Consider the following 24,172-nt stretch of genomic DNA (forward strand, 5'->3'; position numbering starts at 1 on the left):
GCCCTATGCCAGGTTTCGACCTGGCCTTGTTTTTTATTGACACTGAATAAAAAGTAAGAATGGAACAAAGTAAATATTGGTAATAATCTTTTACATAGACCCCATTGTGATAATCCCACCCAAAAACATTCACTTTGGATTTTATCTTGTGCAGAGATTGTGGAAAGCTGAAAAAGCAGCAAGTGAAACTGTTTATAATCAAGAAAAACTGGCTTATAAAGGGTTACAATTCTGAAAATGAATAAATATTTTTGGTATGTATAGCTTCATCTGAAGTTAAAAAAAAGAGTAAAAAAGTAAAAAAATAAAAAAATAAACTTCACCAAAGCATAAAAAAATAATTGACCAGAAATGGACATGTAAAGGGGGCGTAGACTTGAGAGATAAGTATTCGTTAACAATCTACGAGGGTTTTAAAATAGAATCAGTTCCATAACACTCAAGGTCAACAGTCATGAAGTCATCTCTCATAATCAAGTGTATCTATATGTACAATTTGCCATGTGCCACTACACGCACACGCGTGCACACACCTCCTTACATAACGTTCTGGTTGGTGCTCTGCAGACTGGCTTTCAGTGGATCAGTGAAAGACAGCAATAGAAGCTCTCCAGAAAGCTTCCTTCAAAAGGTAGTTATTAGTTAATTAGTCATAATTTGAGCGATGCTTTCTGCATCTGCAACAGAAGCCTCAGTCAACTTGACTTTCATGATGTCCTAATTTACAGTAAGTTAAGCGAAGCTTTGGTTGGTTGGTAGGTAAGTTGGTTGGTTTGGTCTTTTTGTGTTATGTAACTGTAGAAATAAGAGTGTAACCACTGGCTGTGGTGGTTTACACAGTGATGGGCAAGCTACTTGGAAAATGTAGTAAGCTAAGCTATCAGTTACTCTCGATTAAATATAGCTAAACTACATTGAAGCTATCCCCAGAGAAATGTAGCAAGCTAAGCTACGAGCAACATGGCAAAAGCAGCTTGCTACATCAAAGCTACTTTTTTCTCACATTGAAATCAACTTCTTGTCAAAAAACAACTTTCCACTAAACAAATAGGCAGGGAAAAACAATCTAATTTTGATTTTTTATTATATTATAAAACACACTGAAACTCTCACTGGCACAATATTCAAAAACAGACAATAAAACCCGAACGCCTTCTTCATCACTGCCAGTGGCTCCCTCTGGCTCTGCCATCTTTCAAAGTTCGTTGCTGATATGACTTCGCCAGCACATGACATATTTTGCCCTACCCTTAACCAATCGTCAGTCTTCATTGCCTAAACCCAACCCAATCAGAGGCAGAGTAGTGCCGGGTCTTGCTGCAAGAGAGGCAAGGATGCTAAAAAGCAAGGATGAGACAACAACACTTGTTGTCCATCATAATGGAACTGGAAGTGCTTTATTGGCTACACAGGCACACTTGACATATGCAATGTCTCCTCCTGTTTAATCCAAACCGCAGCAGAAATCTCCACTGCGTGCTTTGCTCATGTATTTTCTCTGACGAGTAGCTTGTACCTTTTGCGGGAAGCTACAAGCTACTTGGGTCTATAAATAGCTTAGCTACTGAAAAAGCTACTTGGTTCAAAAGTAGTGAAGCTACCACCAAGCTACTGAGAAATGTAGTTAAGCTATGTAGCTTCGCTACTTGTAGCAAGCTACTGCCCAACACTGGGTTTACATGTTACAACCTGTTGGATAATCACATATTGACTTCATTCATTTGAAGGGGTCTCCTATAGGGTCTTCTGACAGGGGGACATCCGCACCGTCTGTAACACACACTAACACTAACACACACACACACACACACACACCCAGGTAAATCAGTGAAAAAAACAGCAGCTTCACCTCCTTGCATAACGTTCTGGTTGGTGCTCTGCAGAAAGCTACAAACCGCCTTCCAGTAGAAGTGCATACAAGATGTGATGCACCCCTCCTGCTAGTTAGCTTAGCACAATGAATGGTAGTTGATTGGTACAGCAGCATACCCCCGTTCAGTTACGGAAAAATACACATTCCAATAGCGCCAAAAGAAATTACGAGAAATGGTCATTTTCAAAGCAAATACATAGCCGGAACTACTTTCCAAACATGGTCGCCTGGTGTAGTGATTCTACACAGCGCCTCATGCATTGACTGAGGCGCAGGCACTGTGTGCAATCATAGTCTGTTCCAAACTTCTCAGCCTCATCTGGAATGGTATTTCTGACATGCTATTGTACCATTTGAGCAAAAGGGGGCGTGGCAGATGCCAAAACATGGCCTAACCAACACAGTCTCACAGAAAATTGTAAAATAGCAACGTTTTGGAGCAACGTTGCTACGTTACAATTTCGGCTCGAAAATTGTAAAATGGTAACGTTCTGAGATCTTAGGGTTAGGGTTAGGGTAGGGGTTAGAAACAGAAAATCTCCGTAAACCACGCCCAAACCTGTAGAAATGTACATTACCATACTGTTAAACCAGCATTTATCTTCCATAATGCATTAAATCATAATCACAATGCTATGAAGACATTAGCTGATCACCACAGAGCTGCACAGACAAGTTTATCAGATAATTTCGCCGTAAAATGTGTCCAGGTGATCAGCTCTGAAGCCCCGGTGATCAGCTCTGAAGCCCCGGCTTGTATGGTCGCTGCCCGTCCGCTAAAATCCGATTTCGATATAGGTCTTATTTTGATCAACTGACCTCATAACGGGGATCTATACTGTTACCTGTGTCTACTAACACCATTAAAAGATCATAAAGATAACGCTGTTTCTGGTAGTTTACTTTTAATCTATGGCTACGTTGATAGTTAGCTAGCCTGCCTTGGCAACTGGTTGTGCTGTGGTTGGGATCATCTGGTTTGCTGTGGCTGGTGTCAATCAAGGAAAATCCTGCCCCAAAAGTTAGTCTTTTTTATCGCCTCTTTTACTCGAAATGGGACCATAATTTAGAAAACAGAGCCCATGAGAGCATGAAAAAGACTTGAAATTGTTTATTCAGGCCATAAACTCATTCAGAAAATGTTTATTTAAGACACAGACCGAGAGAGAAGTCGGCTCACTTTTCAATTGAGGCCAATGTACGTGATGTCACTTCCGGACCGTGATGCGCGCCCCCTCCGGCCTTTCCAGAGAATGGAATTAGAGGACTGGCCTTATGAATTTACATATTCTCTCGCCCACTGGTTAAAGGCCATAACTTTCATGCCGTTTGTCCGATTTTCAAGCTAGTTTTTCAGGTGAACCTGCTCTACAACTTTCTCACTGGGACCCTCAAGACTGCCTGGAAAGTATTTGAGATATTTTGAAAAGTTTGGAAAACACATTTTTACCTCTACTCCGTTTAGTACGAGTTTGGTACAATGGGGAAAAAAGCAAACAATATGTATATTTTGAACAGCCAATACTAGTGCTCCACCTAGTGTCATAAATTGGTACAGCCTGGCCCTGTAGTGTATTAAAGCAGTAAACACTAACAGTGAACATAAACTCTCTTGCATTAGGTTATATTTTTATGTAGGTCTGGCTGGAGAAAAAAGAGGTCACAATCAGCTACAAAACTGAAAATGAAAAGAATAAAAAAAACGTATGCAATAGTACGTGATGTTCATACACAGGTCGCGTTAGTAGAAGAGGGTTTTTCATTTCCCACTAACTGTTGATGAAGTGGGCGGTCACCGTGAGGTAGCTTTCAGTAGCACTGGAGGTCCATCCATCGGTTGTTAGCGCAACGGCGGGTGCAGTGGACAGGTCGTGCTCAATCACTGCACGTGTGCGCCTGTACAGAGCTGGACCACAGTGTCGCTTATGTGTTCACGGGATTGGACCTTGTAACGAGTATGTTTAATAAATGTCTGAAGCCAGATTGCTCTATGACTGCATATGGGCGCATACCCATCGAAATGTAGATGCCAATCACCTCTCTAATGTTTATGGCCCTGTCTGTGTTGCCATTTAGAGTCTGGTTAAAAGCAGCGTGGAGAAACAGTTGTTGTCCCGTTTTCTTTTGCCTCTCTCCGGTGATCGGTGCATCTGGGTGATGTCGTCCAAAATGCGTGAGCATTTTCACGCACTGACACACTGTACAACCGCCGATTCGCCGAACACCGACAAACCGTCTTTGTTCGATCCACCACTCGCACTCCATCGCTGTTGTACTTAACTGGGAACCCGAAACTTTCCAATACAGCTGATTTGAAGCAGGCAGCTCTGTTCTAGCTTGTGTTGTGTTGCTTGTGTTGTGAGTGTTCTACACTCGCCATAGTCAAAGTGAAAAAAAAATCGGCTTCCTCATCTTGTTTTGGTGTGTCTTATTCTCTGGTTGGTTCTCGTTCTTTAATAACCTCTTCTAAAGCCACCTATTTCTGAAGAAAATGGTGAAAACGACATACCCAAACTAAAATGCTTACTGTGGCTGAACCGCTAGGGTTACAGACCTGACCTTTTCTGAAAGGTAAGACTTTGAAGTTTCTGTTCCAAGTATCAGAATGACTCTGTGTTACTGACCCTGATTAACACCAGCTCAAACACAGTGGTTGATTCTCGCCTAGAATAAAAAACACTTTTAGAGTGTAAACAGTTACCTGTGGTTGTTGTATTTATGGCTAGAAACCCAATGGAGACATAGCCACAAGCCTTACCACATCCAAACTCAAAGATGAAAAAATACCAAAACATGAGTATTTGGCACTGGTTTTTGTAGGGAGATACCTAGGCGGATTTCCAAAAAGCCATTATAAAAAGCCATTTGAAAAAGCCAAATAATCTGAAATGTTGTCTTTGTCTTTGTACAAAGACAGCTATAACTTCTGCTGTGTTGATCTGATCTGAAAAAGGAAGACAAGGTTCGATGCGCAAGATTCAGCCGGTTAATTTGGTATGTAGCATGAACAGCATTGTTCAGAATTAACTACCTAATTAATCACATAAATGACAGATGAACAGCAAAAAATCAGAAACGTAACGGCGGGGGTTATGGTGCCATGTAAGAGGCTAATGGCTTTACCGCCACCTTCTGGATTGGAGTGTGTATCGATGTATTCTTCATATAGCTACACGCACCAAACCGTGACTCCCATACCGTGACGTCACGGGACAAATGCACGTATCGTGACACCCCTACTAGTAAGAGACACTGAGATCTGTCAGACATCCCACAATGGTTAATGGTTTTCTAAATATGTTTTGGTGGGAAATGCTCACCTGGTTCATCGTCAGGCTTTTTTCCCTTCAAACAATCGATTTTATCCAGTTTGGAGCCAAGACGGGAGGAGGTCACGCCCTGAAATGAAACACAAAGACAATGGCAATATTTTATCAATGTAAGGTGTCATGCTTTGGCACATCTGCACACGCACGCACACGCACGCACCATATAAATATGTTTTATAGATATAAAATGATGAACAATAACAGAGCCAAATATGTAAATTTGCATAACATGGAACTTCTGATTAGGAACGTAACCCTCATGCGAAAACTTCAAGTAAATCAAAATACTTACTAAATTTCTTAAGTAGCACCACCGCAGTCACAGCAGCAATCAGGACAATCAAGACAATCACCACAGCAACAGTCCCACCGGAGTTAGAGGGAGCTGTTTAAAAACAAGGCTTAGTCATTGCTGGGTTTAATTCACTTTCAAGTCAAAAGATTCATAAGTAGGCTTTATTCCTCCTTCATGGGCAACCCACAATAAAAACAACAACATTGAAATAAAATAGTGTACTATACATTTATTGCATTTTTCAAATTACTGTACCGACAACAAAGTCCAAAAATCTAATAACCTTGACTAAAAATAAGATAATGTCACATGATGCAAAACCATTAAGTTAAACATCCCTATCATGCCCACGTACCATCAGGGTTTTCTGTGCCAAAATATTAGATCTGTGTTTATAGAGTACTGCAGGAATGACGTATTTTTGTCGCCTTAACCAGTATCAAAGAGAGAAAATCTCTGCACAACCGTGTACGTCAGAAAAGCAGGATCAGTTGAAAAAGGAGGACTCCCGCACACTGACTACCACTTCAAGGCTTTTATTAATATAATTGCTGCAACGTTTCGGTCACACGACCTTCATCTGGCATATGGTATGACAAAACACTGGAACCTGTTTAAGTAGGAACCAGGACAAGAACAATTATCCAATGGGAGCAAGGCAATTATGTCAAGACCCATGGAGCAAATCAGTGCAAATCACACTGCAGGTGTCACACAATTACAATTACAGTATTGAAGGAATAGTCTACAGCAGACCCTGGAATAAATAGAAAAAATAGGCTATATGAAAACAATAATAATGATATAACTCAAAGCATGACATTCAGAAGGAGTTCATCATTTAGGCCTTTTGGCGATAAGGTTTGTAAATGAAAAATCCAAAAGGCTTCTCTTCTTTTCAGTAGAAGGTCATGATCCCCGCCCCTAGGTGGCGGGGCAACCCTTTCAATGCCACAGAAGTGTAGGGAAGAAATATCATGCTTCATATCATTAAAATGGACAGCTACGGGGTAGTCCCTGTCATTACGCCGAATAGTACTCTTATGTTCACTTATGCGTTGTTTTAATTTACGTGTGGTCTTGCCGACATAAGCAAGACCACACGGACAACGGATCATGTAAACCACATGAGTAGAGGCGCAAGTGATAAGGCTGTTTATCATATATCTTTTCCCGCTGTGAGGATGGAGGAAGGAGGATGTCTTACAAGTATTGTGGCACTGAGCACAATTCCCGCAACGGTAATTACCGTTTTCCAGAGGAGCAAGGAGCGTCTGACTCTGTTGTGGGATCCTCTGAGTGAAGAGGAGAGAAGGTTGCATGAACCAGATGATCTCTTAGATTTTTCTCCCCATTCCCATTTTATTAAATCAATATTTTTGAAGCATTGGCATATTTTACAGTCTGACATGGACCCTTTATTTGTAAATAAACGGGCAAAAAAAAGACAGGAGAGAAGTTCTAGTTATTCATCTTCTTTCCTCCACTCTATAGCTGCTGTGTTCCCCATCTCCAGCAGCAGGCAGGCAGGCTGGGTGTAACGTTATAAGCACTCCCCACTAAAGCTTGTGGTTACTAATGTGTGTGCATCGTTCTTTATTTTAAAATGTATTTAAAATGTGTAATCCTGCTAGTAGATAGATAGATAGATAGATATTTTTATTTCTGTGTCATGCACCATATTCAAGGTGCCCAGCCCGTCTGGGCTTACAAGACACAACTCATTCAAGTTCAACAATACAAACAAATCAACAAACAAGCTACAAAACGCTCAAACATAAACAAGACAGAGTTATATATTCAGATGAACAGCTTCTCCATTCTGAGTTTCCAAGCCCTCCCAATAAACCTGGCCAAACTGAAGACTTCATCTCTGAACAACCATTCCAACTTCGCATCATCTCCTGACCAAAATAGTTCCGGTTTCTTATTTTGCATTAACTGAAATAGAGATAATCTTGGTTCCTCATATAGCGTACAATGAAACAAAAAATGAAATTCATCTTCCACAACACCTAATTCACATACAGTACAAAGTCTCTCCTCCTCAGCAATATAATTGAACCTGCCAACCTCAATAGCCAAAGGGAGGGTACCCGTTCTCAACTGGGCACATAAAGATCTTCTGGATCTATCCAGGGGTAAAGTAACATAGGGTTCTGGAGTGAACATATTTTTAATTTGAACATATGTTCTAAGTTTTGGTTTGAGCCAGATAGTAATCCCAATTTTTTTACTAAATGTCACTGTAATCTTGACTAGATACTTTCTTCTGTAACTGTAAGGGATTACAGTTACTTTTTTTGCAATCTGATTATGTAATCCTGTTACATGTAATCAATTTCTCCCGAAGATTGTACATACCTAACCAGAATGGATTGGCACAGGGGTCACTCTCATTGGCACCAAGTGGGTTCTTCATTTGGCAGATGTTTTTAACCTTCTGCCATTTGCCATCATTGGTGATGTTCTTCAGCTGCGTTGACTCTTCCCAGGCTCCTCCATCTGTCCTCCAGCTGTAGGTGACTGGTCCAGCATGTGTGACATCTCCATCACAGCTCAGAGTGCAGAAGGGTGAGGAAGAAGAACAAGATGGCGGCCTATGTGACACCGAGGGCTTTGGGACTTTGCCTGTTGATGGAGAAAATGGGAGAAGTTCTAGTTATTCATCTTCTTTCCCCAACTCTACAGTACCTTACTACCTTTTGACCACAGTATGAATGCATGTAAAGTCAATAGAAGGAGGTCAATGGAGCAAGATGGATGCAACTTCACCCAGTCAAGTTTAAATGGTAACTAAACTCCCAAATATTCTTTTTGGGGGGGATGTGCCAAATGAGCTAAACTTCCAAAAAAGTGGTGTATCCCTTTAAGCTTAAAGGAGAATTTCATTTTTTTTTACCTGGAGACCTCTCCTCACATTAATTCTTATCTGACGACTCACCTAACCTATCCTTAAAATATAAACATTTTCTCAATACATTGTGTCAGTTGACCACACTTTGCAATAACAAAAACACAACAACACACAGTTAAGATTTGTTTTGCAGGACAGCATTCATACTTACTGATGACAGGAATCGTATATTTCTTCTTGCTCTGGAGTTGGTTGTTGAACTCCACAGAATACTCTCCACCATCTTTTTTAGTCAAATCTCTGATTTCCAAACGTCCTGTCGATGTATTCAGGTGTGTGCGGTCTTTAAATTGTGCATAGTACTCCACAGGCAGACTGATACTCTGGATCCATTCTGCAATGTAATTGTTCCCGTGTCTCCACAGGATGCTGGTTAGGGGTTTGGAAACAGCAGAAGTGTCTGGCAGCAAGTCAAGTGTTCCTCCCAATTTAAGGTATATTGGCTTCCCTTGAGCTACAAAGAGAGAACAATTTGTCAGAGTCAAGGGGAAAGTAAGTTTACGACACTTTTCAGCCTTTCAGTTGCGACCTGGCAGAAGGCACAGCCTTTTGAGGGATAGGGGGTAGGGGATCAAATAAATACAAAGTTACTTAGAACAAATTAAAACACAAGTTAAAACACAGTTAAAACATAGCAAGACAGACAGAGCAAATAAAACAAAAACAGTCGGAGCAGACAGGCAGGGGATAAGAACTAGTTCAGGAAGCAGTTGCAGGTGTATTATAGAAGAGACTGAATCTCAATGTATGGATTTAAATATACTTTTATAAGACACTTCCTGGACTCCTGGTTTCAATTCATTTGGTTTATATAAGCTGTTATAATTATCATATAGCGAATCTATATGTGTGAGATGTCATGTCATGGTAACTCATATCATTAATTATGCTTATGCAATTATTAGGCAATTATTAGCTTATTGATTAGGAAATGCCAATGGAACTTCAATTTTCTCCAACACAGACTGATAGATAACATCTAGCTTTTGCAGAGTAGTTTTGCAGGCAGATCGGTAAATGGTGTCACCATAGTCTAGTATGGGAAGAACTGTCATTTTACCCATTTTAAAGTCCCTGGAAACCAGAAATATTTTTTTATTATGTAGCATTTTGAGTTCATCACATCACAGGAACCTATGTTAATAAGCCACCAGCCAAATTTGAACGATGATGAACGTCACAAAGTATATAAATTTAGGTTTGACAGTCATGGCAAAAGTCATGAGAATCAATTAGATTTTAGAGTGTATTTTCTCCCGCGGACTGTGTGGGCGTGTCCCGTCTGCAGCAGGTCTCCTCCGAGAGAGAGAGAGAAGGAGAGAAAGAGAAGGAAAGAGAGATGGAGTGTGTGTGTGTGTGTGTGTGTTTTAGGCCATGACATACCTGACCTGAATGGATTGGCATGGGGTTCACTCTATGCTATGCGCGTTGCTCGGCGCATAGCCTACTGAGAGAGAGGAAGAGACCTCTGCCGCTGCGAGTGCACAGCGCTACTGTGTGTGTGTCAGTGTGTGTGTGCGCGCATGCGTGCATGCGTGTGTGTGACTCGATTAAATCTTATGACATGATAAGATCATGCATTTTAGCATCGTGCGCACCTCTCTCTTCAATGAGGAAATGGAAATCCAGAAAAGTGTCGATTTTTGGGGTTAGGGTTGAAAGTAATGTCAACTACTTTCTGAGGCAAACAATTACTCACATAAGACCCTAAATTTAATATTTAGAAGGTTTTTGTGGATTTTGGTTTCCAGGGACTTTAAGTTGTTGTCGTGACGTCACGTGGATTCCTCGTATTCAACTTATGTTGACCCGCCCACATTTTCTCTTCCGTGTCAGAGGCAATTGTATTTGTTCTTTTGGTTCAGTGTTAGCCGGCCGGCCGGTTGGATTGTAAACTGTAAACTATGAATGAAGTTTGGGAACATTCAGCAGCTACACCGCGGCCAACTTCAGTTATATGCTGCTCATAGCGTTACTGCTGCGAGGAGCTGATGGCTGTCCCCAGTCGGCATAAATATGCAAATATGCCAAATAAATAAATTGCTAAATAGCCTAATATTGTGTGACCTATAACCTAAGTGATGTTTCCAATAAGCCACGACTTAAATAGAGATTTACACAATATTTTTTCCGCTGTTATGTTGAGTGTTTGTGAAAAAGAAAAATATAGCAGACGCTTTCTTTACTGTAGCGCGCCACTCAAAAGCCGCACACGCAGCATCACCGGCCAGCGCTGGACCCGCTGTGACTTGACGAAGGCGGAAAACCCAAATATCAAAAGAGACACGGCAGTCCTTTTTTTTAATCTATCGTGCAACAACACACACACACACACACACACACACACACACACACACACACACACACACACACAAAAAACAACTTCTCACCTGTGACGTTGAGTTGGACTCTATAGTGGATGGTTGTATTCACAGACGTTTTTATGAAGCAGGTGTATATTCCGCTGTCCGTCAGCTGGACATTCTGTAGAACGATGGAGAAGTTCCTGTCTTGGTGCAGCAAGGGGAAATCGTAGGTTCGATTCCTGAAGCGAGGGTCCTGGATGGACGGTCTCGTGCTGATGTCGTAGACGTTGAGGTCATCGTCAGTCCGCCAGAAGACTTCGAAGCACGGCGGACGTTTGTTAGACTCACTGGAGGTACATGGTAAGAGGACATCTTCTCCTCTGAAACCACTGATCTGCTCCAGGCTGTCCAGGGCAAGAGCTACAAGATAGCAGCAACATTTGGTTTTATTATAAAGAGCGTAGCCCTAGTGGGGTATAGCTACCAGCTAACAAGTTAACACGCTGGTCCGGTCGCAATATGCAATTAAGCAGATTGAAAACAACATTAGATCAGCAGCTGTGAGACGCCAGCGCTGCCGGCGCACAAGTGCAAACCTTTCTGTAACGCTCACAACTAGGGCTGGGACGGATCAGAAAACCCACGGATAGGATCGCGTGACGGATTTTGAGCCACGGATCACGGATTTTTCGGATCAGCAAAAAAAAAAAATAGGCTATATCAGATTTTTTCTCTCAAAATTAGATTTTCGATTTGAATTTTTAATACTATTATACTTCTCTAACCATTTGTTGCCCTGCACAGCTCAAAACATATTTTTTTCTCATGACACAATTTATGCTTTTATTCTGAAGGCAAAACAACCCGCCTTCTTGTTTTAGGTGGCACTGCGCCTAACTTCCTGCCTGTTGCTTGCTAACGTAGTCACATGACACGGGTACAGACCAGACCGGGTGAGTCTGGAAACATAACGTTGATGCTACGTTATGCTACTCGGTGGCCCCACGTGTTGTTTTGTTGTTATGTGTCCAAGGCAACATTTCACCGTCCGGTGATAATGTGTTCGTGAAACGTGTGCGCGTGTGTTAGTGTGTGTGCGTGTTGTGGCTCTCGCTATCTTGTGGAGCCCGCAACATGCTGCTCGCATTCCTGTGCTTTTTCAGAGGTGTTGAAATAAGTTTGTGTGACGCTGTCTTTAGTAGCCACTAGCCACAGCCTTCAGAGAGACTTTACAGAGAAGGGATGAGGAAGCTCACTTGTGCTTGCCATGATGATGCCTGTCTGTGTCTGGCTGCGCTGCAGGCGTTCTCATACACTAACGTTAAACGTTAAATGAAACGAAAGGGGGGGGGGGGGGGGGGGTCCGCGGACCACGACGTTCCGAACCGTGTGCCGAACCGTGGGGGCTGATCCGTACGGATCACGGATCAGGCCCGGCTCCAGACCCAAGTTACAGAGGGGGCCTGCCACTAGCTTGGGGGGGCCAAGCTACCCAAGGGGGGTCCCCCGGAAGAAGATTTTGTACATTTTAAAGTAAAATTCGTCAACCTGGTGCATTTGAGAGCAAAATGAAGAGGCTAAATCTGTGAAGAACTACACACATCTCTAATGTGTTGTGACTTTACAAATAATTAGGCCTAAACAATTAATATTAAGTGTATTTACACATTGTGCACAAATTGCATTCATTGTGACAAATTTACAATAGTTAATATCCAGCCAGAATCATTGCAAATGGATGTTCAAAGTAACAGTTAGCAATAGCATTCAGTTAATCAATGCCTAATGACAGCCAGATTCCACGTTAAACTTTAAAACAGAAAAACGGAAAAACGTTTAGCAAATTTTTTTTTTTTTTTTTTTTTTTTTTGGAATGGGGGGGCCAGTTTGTTGAATGGGGGGGCCCGGCCCGGTCAGGCCCGCCCCTAGCGCCGGGCCTGTCACGGATTATCCGTGATCCGTCCCAGCCCTACTCACAACTTTCTCTATACAGACTCTGTCCTCATTGGAAACAACTGGAAAACTGAAGAAGCTGGAGCTGTGGAAAAGAAGCTCAGTGGACACACGGCCATTAATGCAGTAGTGGCAGTGGCATACACTTACCGTGGCAAGAACTTGAAAGAAGTGCAGCGCCGTACAGCGGTGACCAGTGGGACGACCAGACCAGATGGGCACGCAGGTGGTCCCCAGGTTGTGGTAGTAGTAAAAAAGTATATGAAGATACCACAGCTGTGAAGAAAATGACACAGGACAGAGATAACTAGACAGAGCAATATTCATTACAATGTGGACATCATGAGATTAACACACACAAGCACACCTACAAAAGGACTACAAAAATGGCCGCAAGTCAAAATCTTCGTTCAGCCTTTTTGGGGCTCGAGTGTCCAGAGTGAAAATCCAAAAGGCCTCCGTTTTAAGTAGTAGAGAGTTGATGTCACCTCCACGTACAGGGTGTTTAACAAGTTCAATGCCACAATATCTAAGAAGAAATATAAGAAGCTTGTGTGATCAGAAGCCCAGTGGCTGTCCATTTCACACAAGCTTCTCATGTTTCTTCTCTTAGATATTCTGGCATTGAACTTGTATATTGAATTTGATATTTGATATTGCCAGTTGCTATTTGATTATTGTGTATACTGGTAGAACAAGTGCACTGTATGTCTAACTCTTCTATGTATCACATGATGTGTCAGGTGACCCCTGTGAGGGTACTTAAGGGGTGTGTCCTACACTTCATTCATGTCTGAGGAAGGGCTTTGCCCGAAACGTCACACTTTTTGTGGTCTCGATTAAATATTTGGGAGCAGCTGCCAGTGTGCGGACTCTTATTTTTTATTACTTACTTGCACTTCGGTCCTGCACCTGGTTTAAACCCCTCACTGGATGTGCGTGCCTTTTTGTACTTTTTAGATTTGGTACATCGTGACGTCACGGTGGGGTTAGCGCGTGCCCCACTCATGTGAAAAATAGTTTTTTTGCCCTCATGTGATTATTACTGTAGTTCACGCGGCGCGAGCCCTTTAAGAGCAATGCATCCATGGGTAGGGTTAGGGTTAGGGTATATTTATATTTACCTGTAGCCACGAGGGCAAACAGCAGCAGTATCCTGTAGATAGAACACAGCATGTTAATAAATACCCAGTAAAACAGCAACTTCTGTCACTGGCTCACCTGTTATTCCCTCATCATCTACCAACAATAGGCACCACCCACATAAGATAAACTGGTTATAGTTAATGTGATCATTGATTGATCGTTATTATCATTATTTATCAGTAAAAATACCAATGTCCTGGTTCCAGCTTCACAAACACACAGAATAGCTGTTTTTTTCAGTCTCATCTCATCAACTAGATAGGAGAAAGGATACAGACTACAGGCTGAAGGTGTTGTGACTAAAGTGAAAGGAAGAAGCAGTGTGCAAACGGGGACAGACCACCGTGAAGAGGGGATACAAGGAATCCCACACAGTCTTGGCACAAAAAAGGTGAATGATGTCACGTCACACACACCCAATACAAGCTCTAATAATAATAATAATATTAATACTAATAATATTAATACTAATAATGATGCCGGTCTGTGTTGTAAAGATCACAGGTGTCTGTGCAAATAGCATGCAGTAATCAGTAACCCGGGTACTAGTCCTGTACTTATGTATGTAAACAATAGACGGAGGCTTCTTGTAGCTTTAGCTTGATTTAATTGAGGGCAGCATGACATGTAGGCTACTAGCAGGAAACACATACTGAGGGTAGCTTGACACTTCCTGTTGTTGCACACAGTACAGCGCAAGCGTATTACACTACTCCTGCATATACTACCGTATATGACAATGTATACAGGAATATGAATAACCTGCTTTATGTGTTCCATGTAAACGCCATATCCCGAATATGATCAAAACCAGGATAAGCCTCAAAACCAGGATAAGCCTCATAACTGTGATACTCAGGTCCATGTAAAAGCAGTCAGTCACAATCAACCAATAGTCAATCCAGCAAGCTAACAGAGCTACCATAACATCTTCATATTAAACAAAATGGTAAATGGCCTGCATTTAGCGTTATATAGCGCTTTTATCCAAATCGCTTTACAATCAGTAGGTACATTCACCCATTCATACACCGATGGTGGCAAGCTGCCACGCAGCGTGCTGGGAGGAGCAATTTGGGGTTCGACAATCTGGAGGAACTACAGCTAGCGTTGTTAGCTGGTAAACAAGTTATCTCTCCTCTCACACACACACACACACACACACACACACACACACTCTGCTGCCAGAATATCACGCTTAGTATTAGTAAAGTAAATGTCATCCAGTTGTTCCTGTTTTAGTAAAGTACGGTAACTGTCATCCAGTTGTTCCTGTTTACTTATTCATTCAAAACAGACAAGCTGGAATGAAAGGCCGCACACGCGCGCACACACACACACACACACACACACACACACACACACACACACACACACACACACACACACACACACACACACACACACACACACACACACACACACACTCTCACCCGGTGATATGATGCATCTCAGTTTTCTATTATTCTAAGTGTGCTAGATTCCAAAACGGTCATGAGAATGTACCTAACCCCGGGGCGTGAATCCCACTTTCGGTTCTTCCGATTTTACGGCGGTTGGCATCCAAATGTTGCATTATACCACCATCTACTGAACTAAACCTAAACTGAAACTACTAGCTAAAATAAACAAAATAACACCATATCCACCCAAAGTACTCAGATTCATAATTACTTTCCATATCACTCAGATGCAGACGCCTGAGTTTGCACAAATGCATCTCTCAGTATTTTATCTATCTCTGCTCCAGATACATCAACCACATCCAGAAATCTCTTTGCAGCGTCAACCACCATTTCAGTCCTCTCCGTCTTCCCAGTCATACTAGCAGCACAGTTTTCAGCTGTGTCTGTCAGCGAATATTTTTTTTAAAGTAAAATACGAGTGGGATGTCATAGAGGAGGTCTACCCGAGGGTCCCGAGCGTGTGCATATGTTTGGCAAGCTCCCACTTTGAACACAAACCTGTCCAGTGTCCAATTTGTAAAGGCTATGCACTCTAGTGCAGTGGTTCTCAAATGGGGGTCCGCGGACCCCCAGGGGTCCGTGGCACTTTGCCAGGGGGTCCGCGAAAAGTTTTCAGGTAAAAAAAAAAAAAAAAAAAAAAAGTTTTTTTTTTTTTTTAATAAATAAAAAAAAATGCTACATGTTACTTATTCCTTCTCAAACTACTTCCTACATGGTGCTAGTCTATCAAAATATCTTGGCTGTCATTGATTGTGTTGCATAGTGGTTTTCTGTAGGCCTACTGTTGACAAATTGTGATATTGTAAGTCGCTTTGGACAAAACAAAAGCGTCTGCTAAATGACGTAATGTAAATGTAATGTAATAAAAAAAAAATATATATATATATACAGTATATTTTTGCAAAATCTTCATAGTTCAACGAAAATAGTTTATGCTTTAAACCTAAAATGGTTCATGGATTACATTCTAATAACAAACCTATCAAATTAAAAGTCAAGCACGTTACCGTGGCAACAATTAAGCGTAGCCCAAAATCACAAATCAGAATGAGGGGGTCCCCGGTATATTTTATATCTTGTAAGGGGTCCTTGGCTAAAAAACATTTGAGAACCTCTGCTCTAGTGAACAGCTTTTATCTATTAAGATACTGAGAAGAACGTTCTCAACAGGGCTGTGGCGATTCACTTATCTCCCGATTCGATACTATCACGATTCTTGGGTGCCGATTCGATTTATATTGCGATTCTTAAGTATTGCGATTCTACGATTATTGCGATTCGATATTACGATTTATTGCGATTTTTGTTTATTTTTTTCTTTTATTTTTTCAGTTTGTTTGCTTTTTTACACTAGATTAGAACATGGGAAAAGTTGAATCATACACTAGAGACTGTATATTATATATCATGAGTAGAGCTGGGCGATATAGTTAAAAACAGACAATATTGATATATTGTCTGTTCTTTCATTACTATATGTACTGTTGTGTTATTTTATTTTATCACCAAATAAATTCATTCATTCATTCACACTCATCTCTAGGGGCATGTCCCCCATCTCCACCTGTAACGCTGATGTTGGTGTAGTTCTAAATGCCCCTGTACACAATCCTAATGCCTGATACTGAATATTATCTAACTTTTTGAGAGACGTGCTTGCTGCTGACCCGTACACAATACACCCATAGTCTATTGTTGATCTAATGAACCCGGTTTAGAACACGGCTCTCTCGAATACTCGATTCTGATTGGTCAATCAACAAGATTCACCGGTCATTATTTCTCGACAACCGACCGCTGCTCTGCCACACCTGGATTAATCAGTTGATAAGAGCCTTTTGTCAGCAAACACTACTAATTAGGCCAACCAGTTGCAGCTGTGGTGTCTTGTGTGCCAATTACGAATGAAACCGCTTTGCCGTTGAAAACGCTATTAAAAAATCTATTTGAATAATTATTTTTGTCAGATTATTGAATGATTTAGTTGTAGGCCGTGTTCTAAGCGGGATAATGTATATTGAGGCGGTGATTACTGGGAAATAATGACCTTCAGGTGAATCATTAAGCCCTCCGCTGCGCGTCGGGCTCAATCATCACCTGTCGGTCATTATTTCCCCCGTAATCACCGCCTCAATATACATTATCCCTTACGTATATAGCCTTCAGAGCTGTTCTATCCGCCCCCCACTCACTTCCAACTAGACACCTCATCACATTTAAAACCCTCTTACATTGATCTACTACCTTCTGAATATGTGCAGCCCATGTCATTCTTTCATCAAACCATAACCCTCAAAACTTAAAGTGCTTCACTCTTTCCAATTCTTGATTATATAATTTTAGTTTTACCTCTCCATCAATTATTTTCCTTGTAAAGAACATCGTCTTTGTTTCATCAACTGAGAGTTTAAAACCCCATTTATATGACCATTCTTCTACTTTCACAATAGCCTCCTGCAGTTTTTCCTTACAATGTACCCCACATTTCTTCCCCTATTCCAAATCGCCCCCCAAAAAGTGATATCCCCATTCCATTCCCCATTCCCTAACACATAATTTACAAGTACGGAAAATAACAAAAGACTTCTTATTGGTATAGATATCGGTATCGATATCAATATGCACGTGTCCAAATTGAATGAAATGCGGCACTGCACTCCGTTGGGTTCCCAGCAGCGCACTCCCACAGTTTGAAGTCTCAAACTCACAGTTCGCCCAGACCAACCCCCCGCCATTTTATTGAGCACATGTATTAGAATGCCAACTTCTTATCCATATTTCTCCATGTTGACTTTTTACCTGCACCACACGCTCTTTAAATAAGATTGCCAAGATCTACTGATTATTTCCTCTTGATTTTATTCACAGTCAGATTTGATGACATATTGACACTAGCCATCATTTTTGGCCTGAAGAAATGTCACCAGTACCTGTATGGTATGCACTGCACCATCGTGACTGATCACAAACCGCTGCTGGGTCTCTTGGGAGAGAGTAAGGGCATCCATCCCACAGCAAGCGGTGGCCAGGATGCAGAGGTGGGAGTTAATCCTGGCAGCATACGAGTATACACTGGAGTATAAGGAGGGCTCAAAACATGGGAACGCAGATGCACTGAGCCGGCTCCCACTGCCGACCAGCCTCGTCACCACGCCACGAGAAGGGGAGGTGGTGATGCTCATGGAGCACATGAATGGAACACCACTGCAGGTGAAACAGATCCAGGAGTGGACTCGCCGGGACCGCGTCTTGTCCAGAGTGCATCAGTGGGTGCTGCAGGGTTCCTGGCCCCGAGAGTGCACAGATCCAGAGGTGCAGCCGTACATGAGGAGGCAAAATGAACTGAGCGTGGAGGAGGGCTGCATTCTGTGGGGCAGCAGGGTAATAATACCACCGCCGGGGAGACAGACCATGATTGCAGAGCTTCACGAGGCTCATCCGGGGGTCTCAAGAATGAAAACATTGGCCCGCAGCTACGTGTGGTGGCCAAACATGGATGCAGATCTGGAGTCAGCAGTGCGCAAATGCCACGCATGTCAGTCAAACCAAGCCACTCCAGCCGCAGCGCCGCTACATCCGTGGGAGTGGCCCAACCAACCATGGATGAGACTGCATCTGGATTTTTGCGGGCCAGTATTTGGAAAAATGTTTCTGATCGTAATCGATGCCTACTCAAAGTGGATCGAGGCTCACCCAATGCCGTCTATAACTTCCTCGGCTACAGTAAAGAAGCTGAGGAGCATCTTTGCCACCCATGGGATCCCAGCAGTGTTGGTCAGTGATAATGGGCCTAGCTTGGTGAGTGCGGAGTTTGAGCACTTTTTGAAGAAGAATGGCATAAAGCATGTCACAACCGCACCATATCACCCGTCATCTAATGGCTGTGCTGAGCGTGCTGTGAGAGTGTTTAAGGAAGGAATCAAGAAGATGGGGGAGGGTAGTGTGGAGACAAAGCTATCCAGGTTCCTGTTCAAGTACCGATCGACCCCTCAGACCACGACCGGAGCCACGCCGGCTGAGCTGCTCATGAACCGGAGGAGCAGGACTCAGTTGGATCTGGTGCATCCGTCACTGGCGGGCAAAGTGGGACTGAACTAGGCCAAACAAAATGAACACCATGACAAGCATGCCCGGCACCGCACATTCACAGAGGTGGACTCAGTCTATGTGCGTGTATGCGGGGCAGAAGTGGATTCCAGCAACGCTCATTGAGATGCCAGGCCCAGTATCTTGGAGAGTGAAAACACATGACGGCAAGCTGGTGAGGCGACATCAGGATCAAATCCGCCCACGTTATGACAGGACACAAACTGAATCCAATCTTCAAGAGGTGAGTTTCCCGGTGGACCCGACACCACAAGAACCAGAATATCGAGAGCGACAGGATCAAGCACCAGAGGTGGTAGTGCCTGTACCCCCAGAACCGGAGCCTTACAGAGACAACCCTTATCCAGGGCGGGTTAGGAGGGCACCCCCTTATTTTAAGGATTATGTTCTTGAAGGGGCAGAATAATCTGTCTCGAGGAGGGCTGTCGACTCCCTACCTTGTAGATTAGTTGAAGTTCAAAGAAAAGAGAAAAACTGAAAAAGTTCAAGTTCACACAAAAAATATATTGTTATGTGTGGACTATGGGGGGAGAGAATGTTGTAATGTGAATGTTCATGTTTGGGGATTTCTATCAGGCAGGCAGAGGACCACTAAGGGGTCTGGGTGGGGTCCTAGCGGCCGCCTGTGTGTTTCAGTAGAATAGGAAAAGGCGCCAGTTGTAAGCAGCAACCTGTCAATAAATGACTGCAGTGCCTTTGCTGAGTCAATGGAGAATTGAGTCTGTTTGCTAGTATTGAAGTTACTACACCCACTATAAACTACAGTAGGATTCCAGGTAGGCCTACCTCTGCTGTACTCCATATTGTCATCATCTTGCTCCAACTCTGCCTGATCCTCCATCCTAATCCTGATCCAGTCACAAACGAGTTTATGCCAACCGCCAAGTTAAAAAACAAACAGTAATTTGTCGTATTTTAGACTAGCCGCGCGCCAAATACACTCCAGCAACGCAGAACCTCCATGACGTCATACAGCCTCTCCGACGTAACATCAGCTCTCCCTCTCAGACTCAGACAAACAGGAAGGGAGGGGGAATCACATGCATACGTCAAACGCGTCAAACCTCGTCACAGACACTCGCCTGCGCTACGCGACGTCGCAGACACTCGACCAGAAGAGACGCCGTCAAGGCAGCGTTATTACGAAACCCACCGTGGTTATGCCAAACGTAGAGGACGATAGACGAGAGCAAGAACCTGAGAGCCAGTAGCAGAGAATGGGTATGGAAAATGGAGCCGGAGGCGGACGAATTTGTTGCAAAAAGAAATAGCACTGGATCCATCATCTGGCAGTGGTTTGGGTATCGCAAGGACGATGTTGAACAAACAACGGTTATCTGCAAAACATGCACCAAACCCGTCGGCTCCATAAAGTCAACCCCAGTCAGTCAAGTCAACACAGCGAGGTGCATGTGTGTGTACGTGTGTGTCTCAAAACGAAGTATTTATTATAACTACACCATTTAAAGAAGCAGATTGATAATCAACTTTAATCCTGTTTTTCTGCAAATTGTGTCTCAGGTTTCTGTGTGGCACTCAAGGTTAGGTCTGGCCAATATTGTGACTAGATGAGACAGATCTCGTTTTAGATTTTGTTATGGTAATATCGTGATACTGCATACTCGTCTTTTCCTGGTTTTAAAGGCTGCAGTAAAGTGAAGTCATTTTATGAGCTTACCAGACGTTATTCATTATATCATTATTCACTGATGATTTTTTATAAAAAATCACATTGTGTAAATATATTTTGTAAGAGTCCATATCGCCTGGCCCAATTTACAATTGAAAATCTAGCCCACTTTGTAGAAAATACCAAGATATATCATATTTCGCCATTTCAGCCTAAAAATACTGAGATATGATTTTTGGTCCATATTGCCCAGCTCTACTAAGATCTTTGTTGTCATCAGTGTTGGGGCTAGTAACGTGTTTTAGTACTAAATGACCATGTTAGTTTTTCAATTATTGTCATCTTTTAGTAGTTCCATTACATAGAATATTTTTACCACCGCAGAGACCCAGGTTCATTCCCCGCCGAGGGCTAATCATCTAGTCTGAACTGGGCATAACAAACGGATGCCCCTTAGATTTAGTCAAGGACATGCCTTAGCGAGAGAGTCACTTCCGCTAAGGCTTAGTGGAAATGACTCTCTTCCCCGTTATCCTCTATAGTAAAACAAACTGGAGATACAGAGAATCACTTTGTATCATGGAAAGCTTTTTAAAACATTAAAAAAGGATGTCCTGAGCAACATTACTTTATTTGATTGTTTTATCAATGTGTGCTCAGCACATGACCTCTGCATGTCACCACCCCAATACGAAGGCCGCCCTAAAGACTCTGGATTGGTTCTGTAATCTTAGTTTTGTCTGTAATGGTTTTAACAAGGAAAGTAGGGAGAGAGTCCTTTTGCATAAATTAAAACCATGTAACCATGTGATTATAGTTCATGGTGCTTCTTTCCACTCTTTTTTCCTACATTATCTGTGTACTTACCTCCATGCGTGACGTCGCTCATGCCCTTCAGCGCCTGCTGTGCCTCCTTGTCCTTCCTCCTCCTCAACCTCATCTTCCTCACCAGGGTGTCAGGTGGGCTGGCCCCTTGACAGGCACACAGTCATTTAACACAGTTTTAATACAGTGTTCAGTCTCGAAAAAAAGACACACATATATAGTCAGATTCATTATGTTTTGATTTGAACTTTTGTGGGATTTTTTGGGAGATTAGCAAAACTATACATTTTTGGAAAGGGTATTGTATAAGGAATCATAAAATCAATGTTTCCATTTGCCCATATGTCTATGTGGTGGCCATATTGGAATTTACAAAATGGTCACCATAAAATTTACGTTTTGTAATATCTTGATGGAAGATGGAACATTGATTGTAACTGCTATACCTACATTTTCAGGGTCAAGGAATCCAATGGTGGTAGTTACAAAGCTACAACACTTTATAACATTAACCCTTAGATGCATCAGTGGGTCAAAAATGCCCCGGTGTAGTTGTTTTATTGCAATAAAGTCTAGACGTTCGGCGCATATCTTTCTAATAAAAAGTTATCATTTCAAATTCCAGCTGTTCCTCAAAAAACATGTCTTTTTATATCTCTCATTAAAAATTGTAACTTACCTTTGATACTTTTTAAGAAACTGTAGTTTTGTATTACTGGCTGGTCGAGTGGTGGCCAGTGGTGACTGAAATGTCATATTATAAACAAACCATCAAGTGAGCATGCAGACACCCCCGACTGATGATGTCATACACACTGATGATGTCATGCCCAGGGCATGATGCTCCACAATCATCGTGTGATGTGACTGATGATGTCATTATGTGGCCAGGGAAAGGGAATTTTGGGGTCCCCTGCTCATTTAGATTATCTTGCTGAACACAAAGTTGTTTCATAAACTTTTGTTAACTACAGACCTTATTTCATGCATTTAACCAAAATCCCATTACAAAATCCCATTGACTTTTAGATGTAAGAGCTGGAAGTGCTAACATCCAGCCCAGACTCATTCCTGCAGTACTCTATGCATAAAGCATTAGTAATCTATTAAGACTCAACTGTTAAATATTTACTGATGATCTATTCCTTCCCCATCATCTTGATCTGTTTTTTTTTTTATAAGAAATTAATCTGAAACAGAGGCCCTCTGTTACAAATAAAGTGAAAACTCATCAAAACGCAATCACCTTTCTTCCACAACGAGGGTGTTACATAACAATAAAAAGTAGCTATGCTTTGGCTGTAAACAAAGAAAGTTAAAACCAATTTAACCAATTTAATTAGTACTTTGCATCCTGGCTGCTCGGCCCATAAAGAATGCTGCCAAAGACAAACAATCTTCATTATACAGGTTGAAAGGACAGAACGTGCCCGTGGTCTGAGTTGGGCGAAAATACATCAAAAAGTATTTTAATACAAATTACAAATACTTGCTCAAAAAATTTATCACAATACAAATACTAAATACTGGTCTGAAAAATATGTATTTGAAATACAAATACGTATTTTGAAAATACATAAAAATAAATTTTATAAAAACTGATAAAGAGCTGCAACAATTAGTCATCGATTAATTGCCAAATATTACATGAATTGCCTATTTGGATGATCAATTAATCATTTTGAGCCATTTCTTTAAGGATAAATGTCCTAATTCTCTGATTCCAGCTCCTCAAATGTGACATTTACTGGTTTCTTTAGATGTTAAATCGTCTCTTAGTCCGTTGTTGTGTTGTGTTGTGTTGTGTGTTGGCGCCTCGGGAACCAGACTATTAATCTTGCGATCTTGGGGCCAAGGGTTCAAACCTCACCTGGAACAACTCTTGTATTTATTTGTTATAGGGTGATGGTAACTAATGGTAAGATAATCATGAAGTAATGATGCATTCCCTAGTAACAACTAAGTATGATGGCCTGCTTTACTTGAGGGGTCACAGAGATGGTAACTAATGGTGAAGTAATCATGAACTAATGATTAATTCCATAGTAACAACTAAGTATGATGGCCTGCTTTACTTGAGGGGGCACAAATATGGTAACTAATGGTGAAGTAATCATGAACTAATGATTAATTCCATAGTAACAACTAAGTATGATGGCCTGCTTTACTTGAGAGGCACACACATGGTAACTAATGGTGAAGTAATCATGAACTAATGATGAACTCCCTAGTAACAACTAAGTATGATGGCCTGCTTTACTTGAGAGGCACACACATGGTAACTAATGGTAAAGTAATCATGAAGTAATGATGAACTCCCTAGTA

The 24,172-nt window shown here is 41.9% G+C and overlaps 1 protein-coding gene across 1 annotated transcript in view; it reads right to left on the reverse strand.

Annotated features, from left to right (window-relative positions):
- Nucleotides 1-1,124: 1,124 nt before the first annotated feature.
- LOC310787314 (uncharacterized protein) overlaps nt 1,125-24,172 on the reverse strand; it is a 31,361-nt gene continuing 8,313 nt past the window's right edge. The window contains exons 2-9 of the mRNA XM_083648700.1: nt 21,890-21,994; nt 12,824-12,949; nt 10,805-11,140; nt 8,566-8,868; nt 7,862-8,128; nt 5,495-5,587; nt 5,194-5,272; nt 1,125-1,788 (exon numbers count right to left, since the gene is read on the reverse strand). Coding sequence (XP_083504826.1) covers nt 5,235-5,272; nt 5,495-5,587; nt 7,862-8,128; nt 8,566-8,868; nt 10,805-11,140; nt 12,824-12,949; nt 21,890-21,962 — 1,236 coding nt within the window. The 5' untranslated portion in view covers nt 21,963-21,994 and the 3' untranslated portion in view covers nt 1,125-1,788; nt 5,194-5,234. The remainder of the gene's footprint in view (nt 1,789-5,193; nt 5,273-5,494; nt 5,588-7,861; nt 8,129-8,565; nt 8,869-10,804; nt 11,141-12,823; nt 12,950-21,889; nt 21,995-24,172) is intronic.

The sequence above is a fragment of the Poromitra crassiceps genome, assembly GCF_964638095.1.
Source record: "Poromitra crassiceps genome assembly, chromosome: 13".
In the NCBI taxonomy this organism is placed as follows: Eukaryota; Metazoa; Chordata; class Actinopteri; order Beryciformes; family Melamphaidae; genus Poromitra; species Poromitra crassiceps.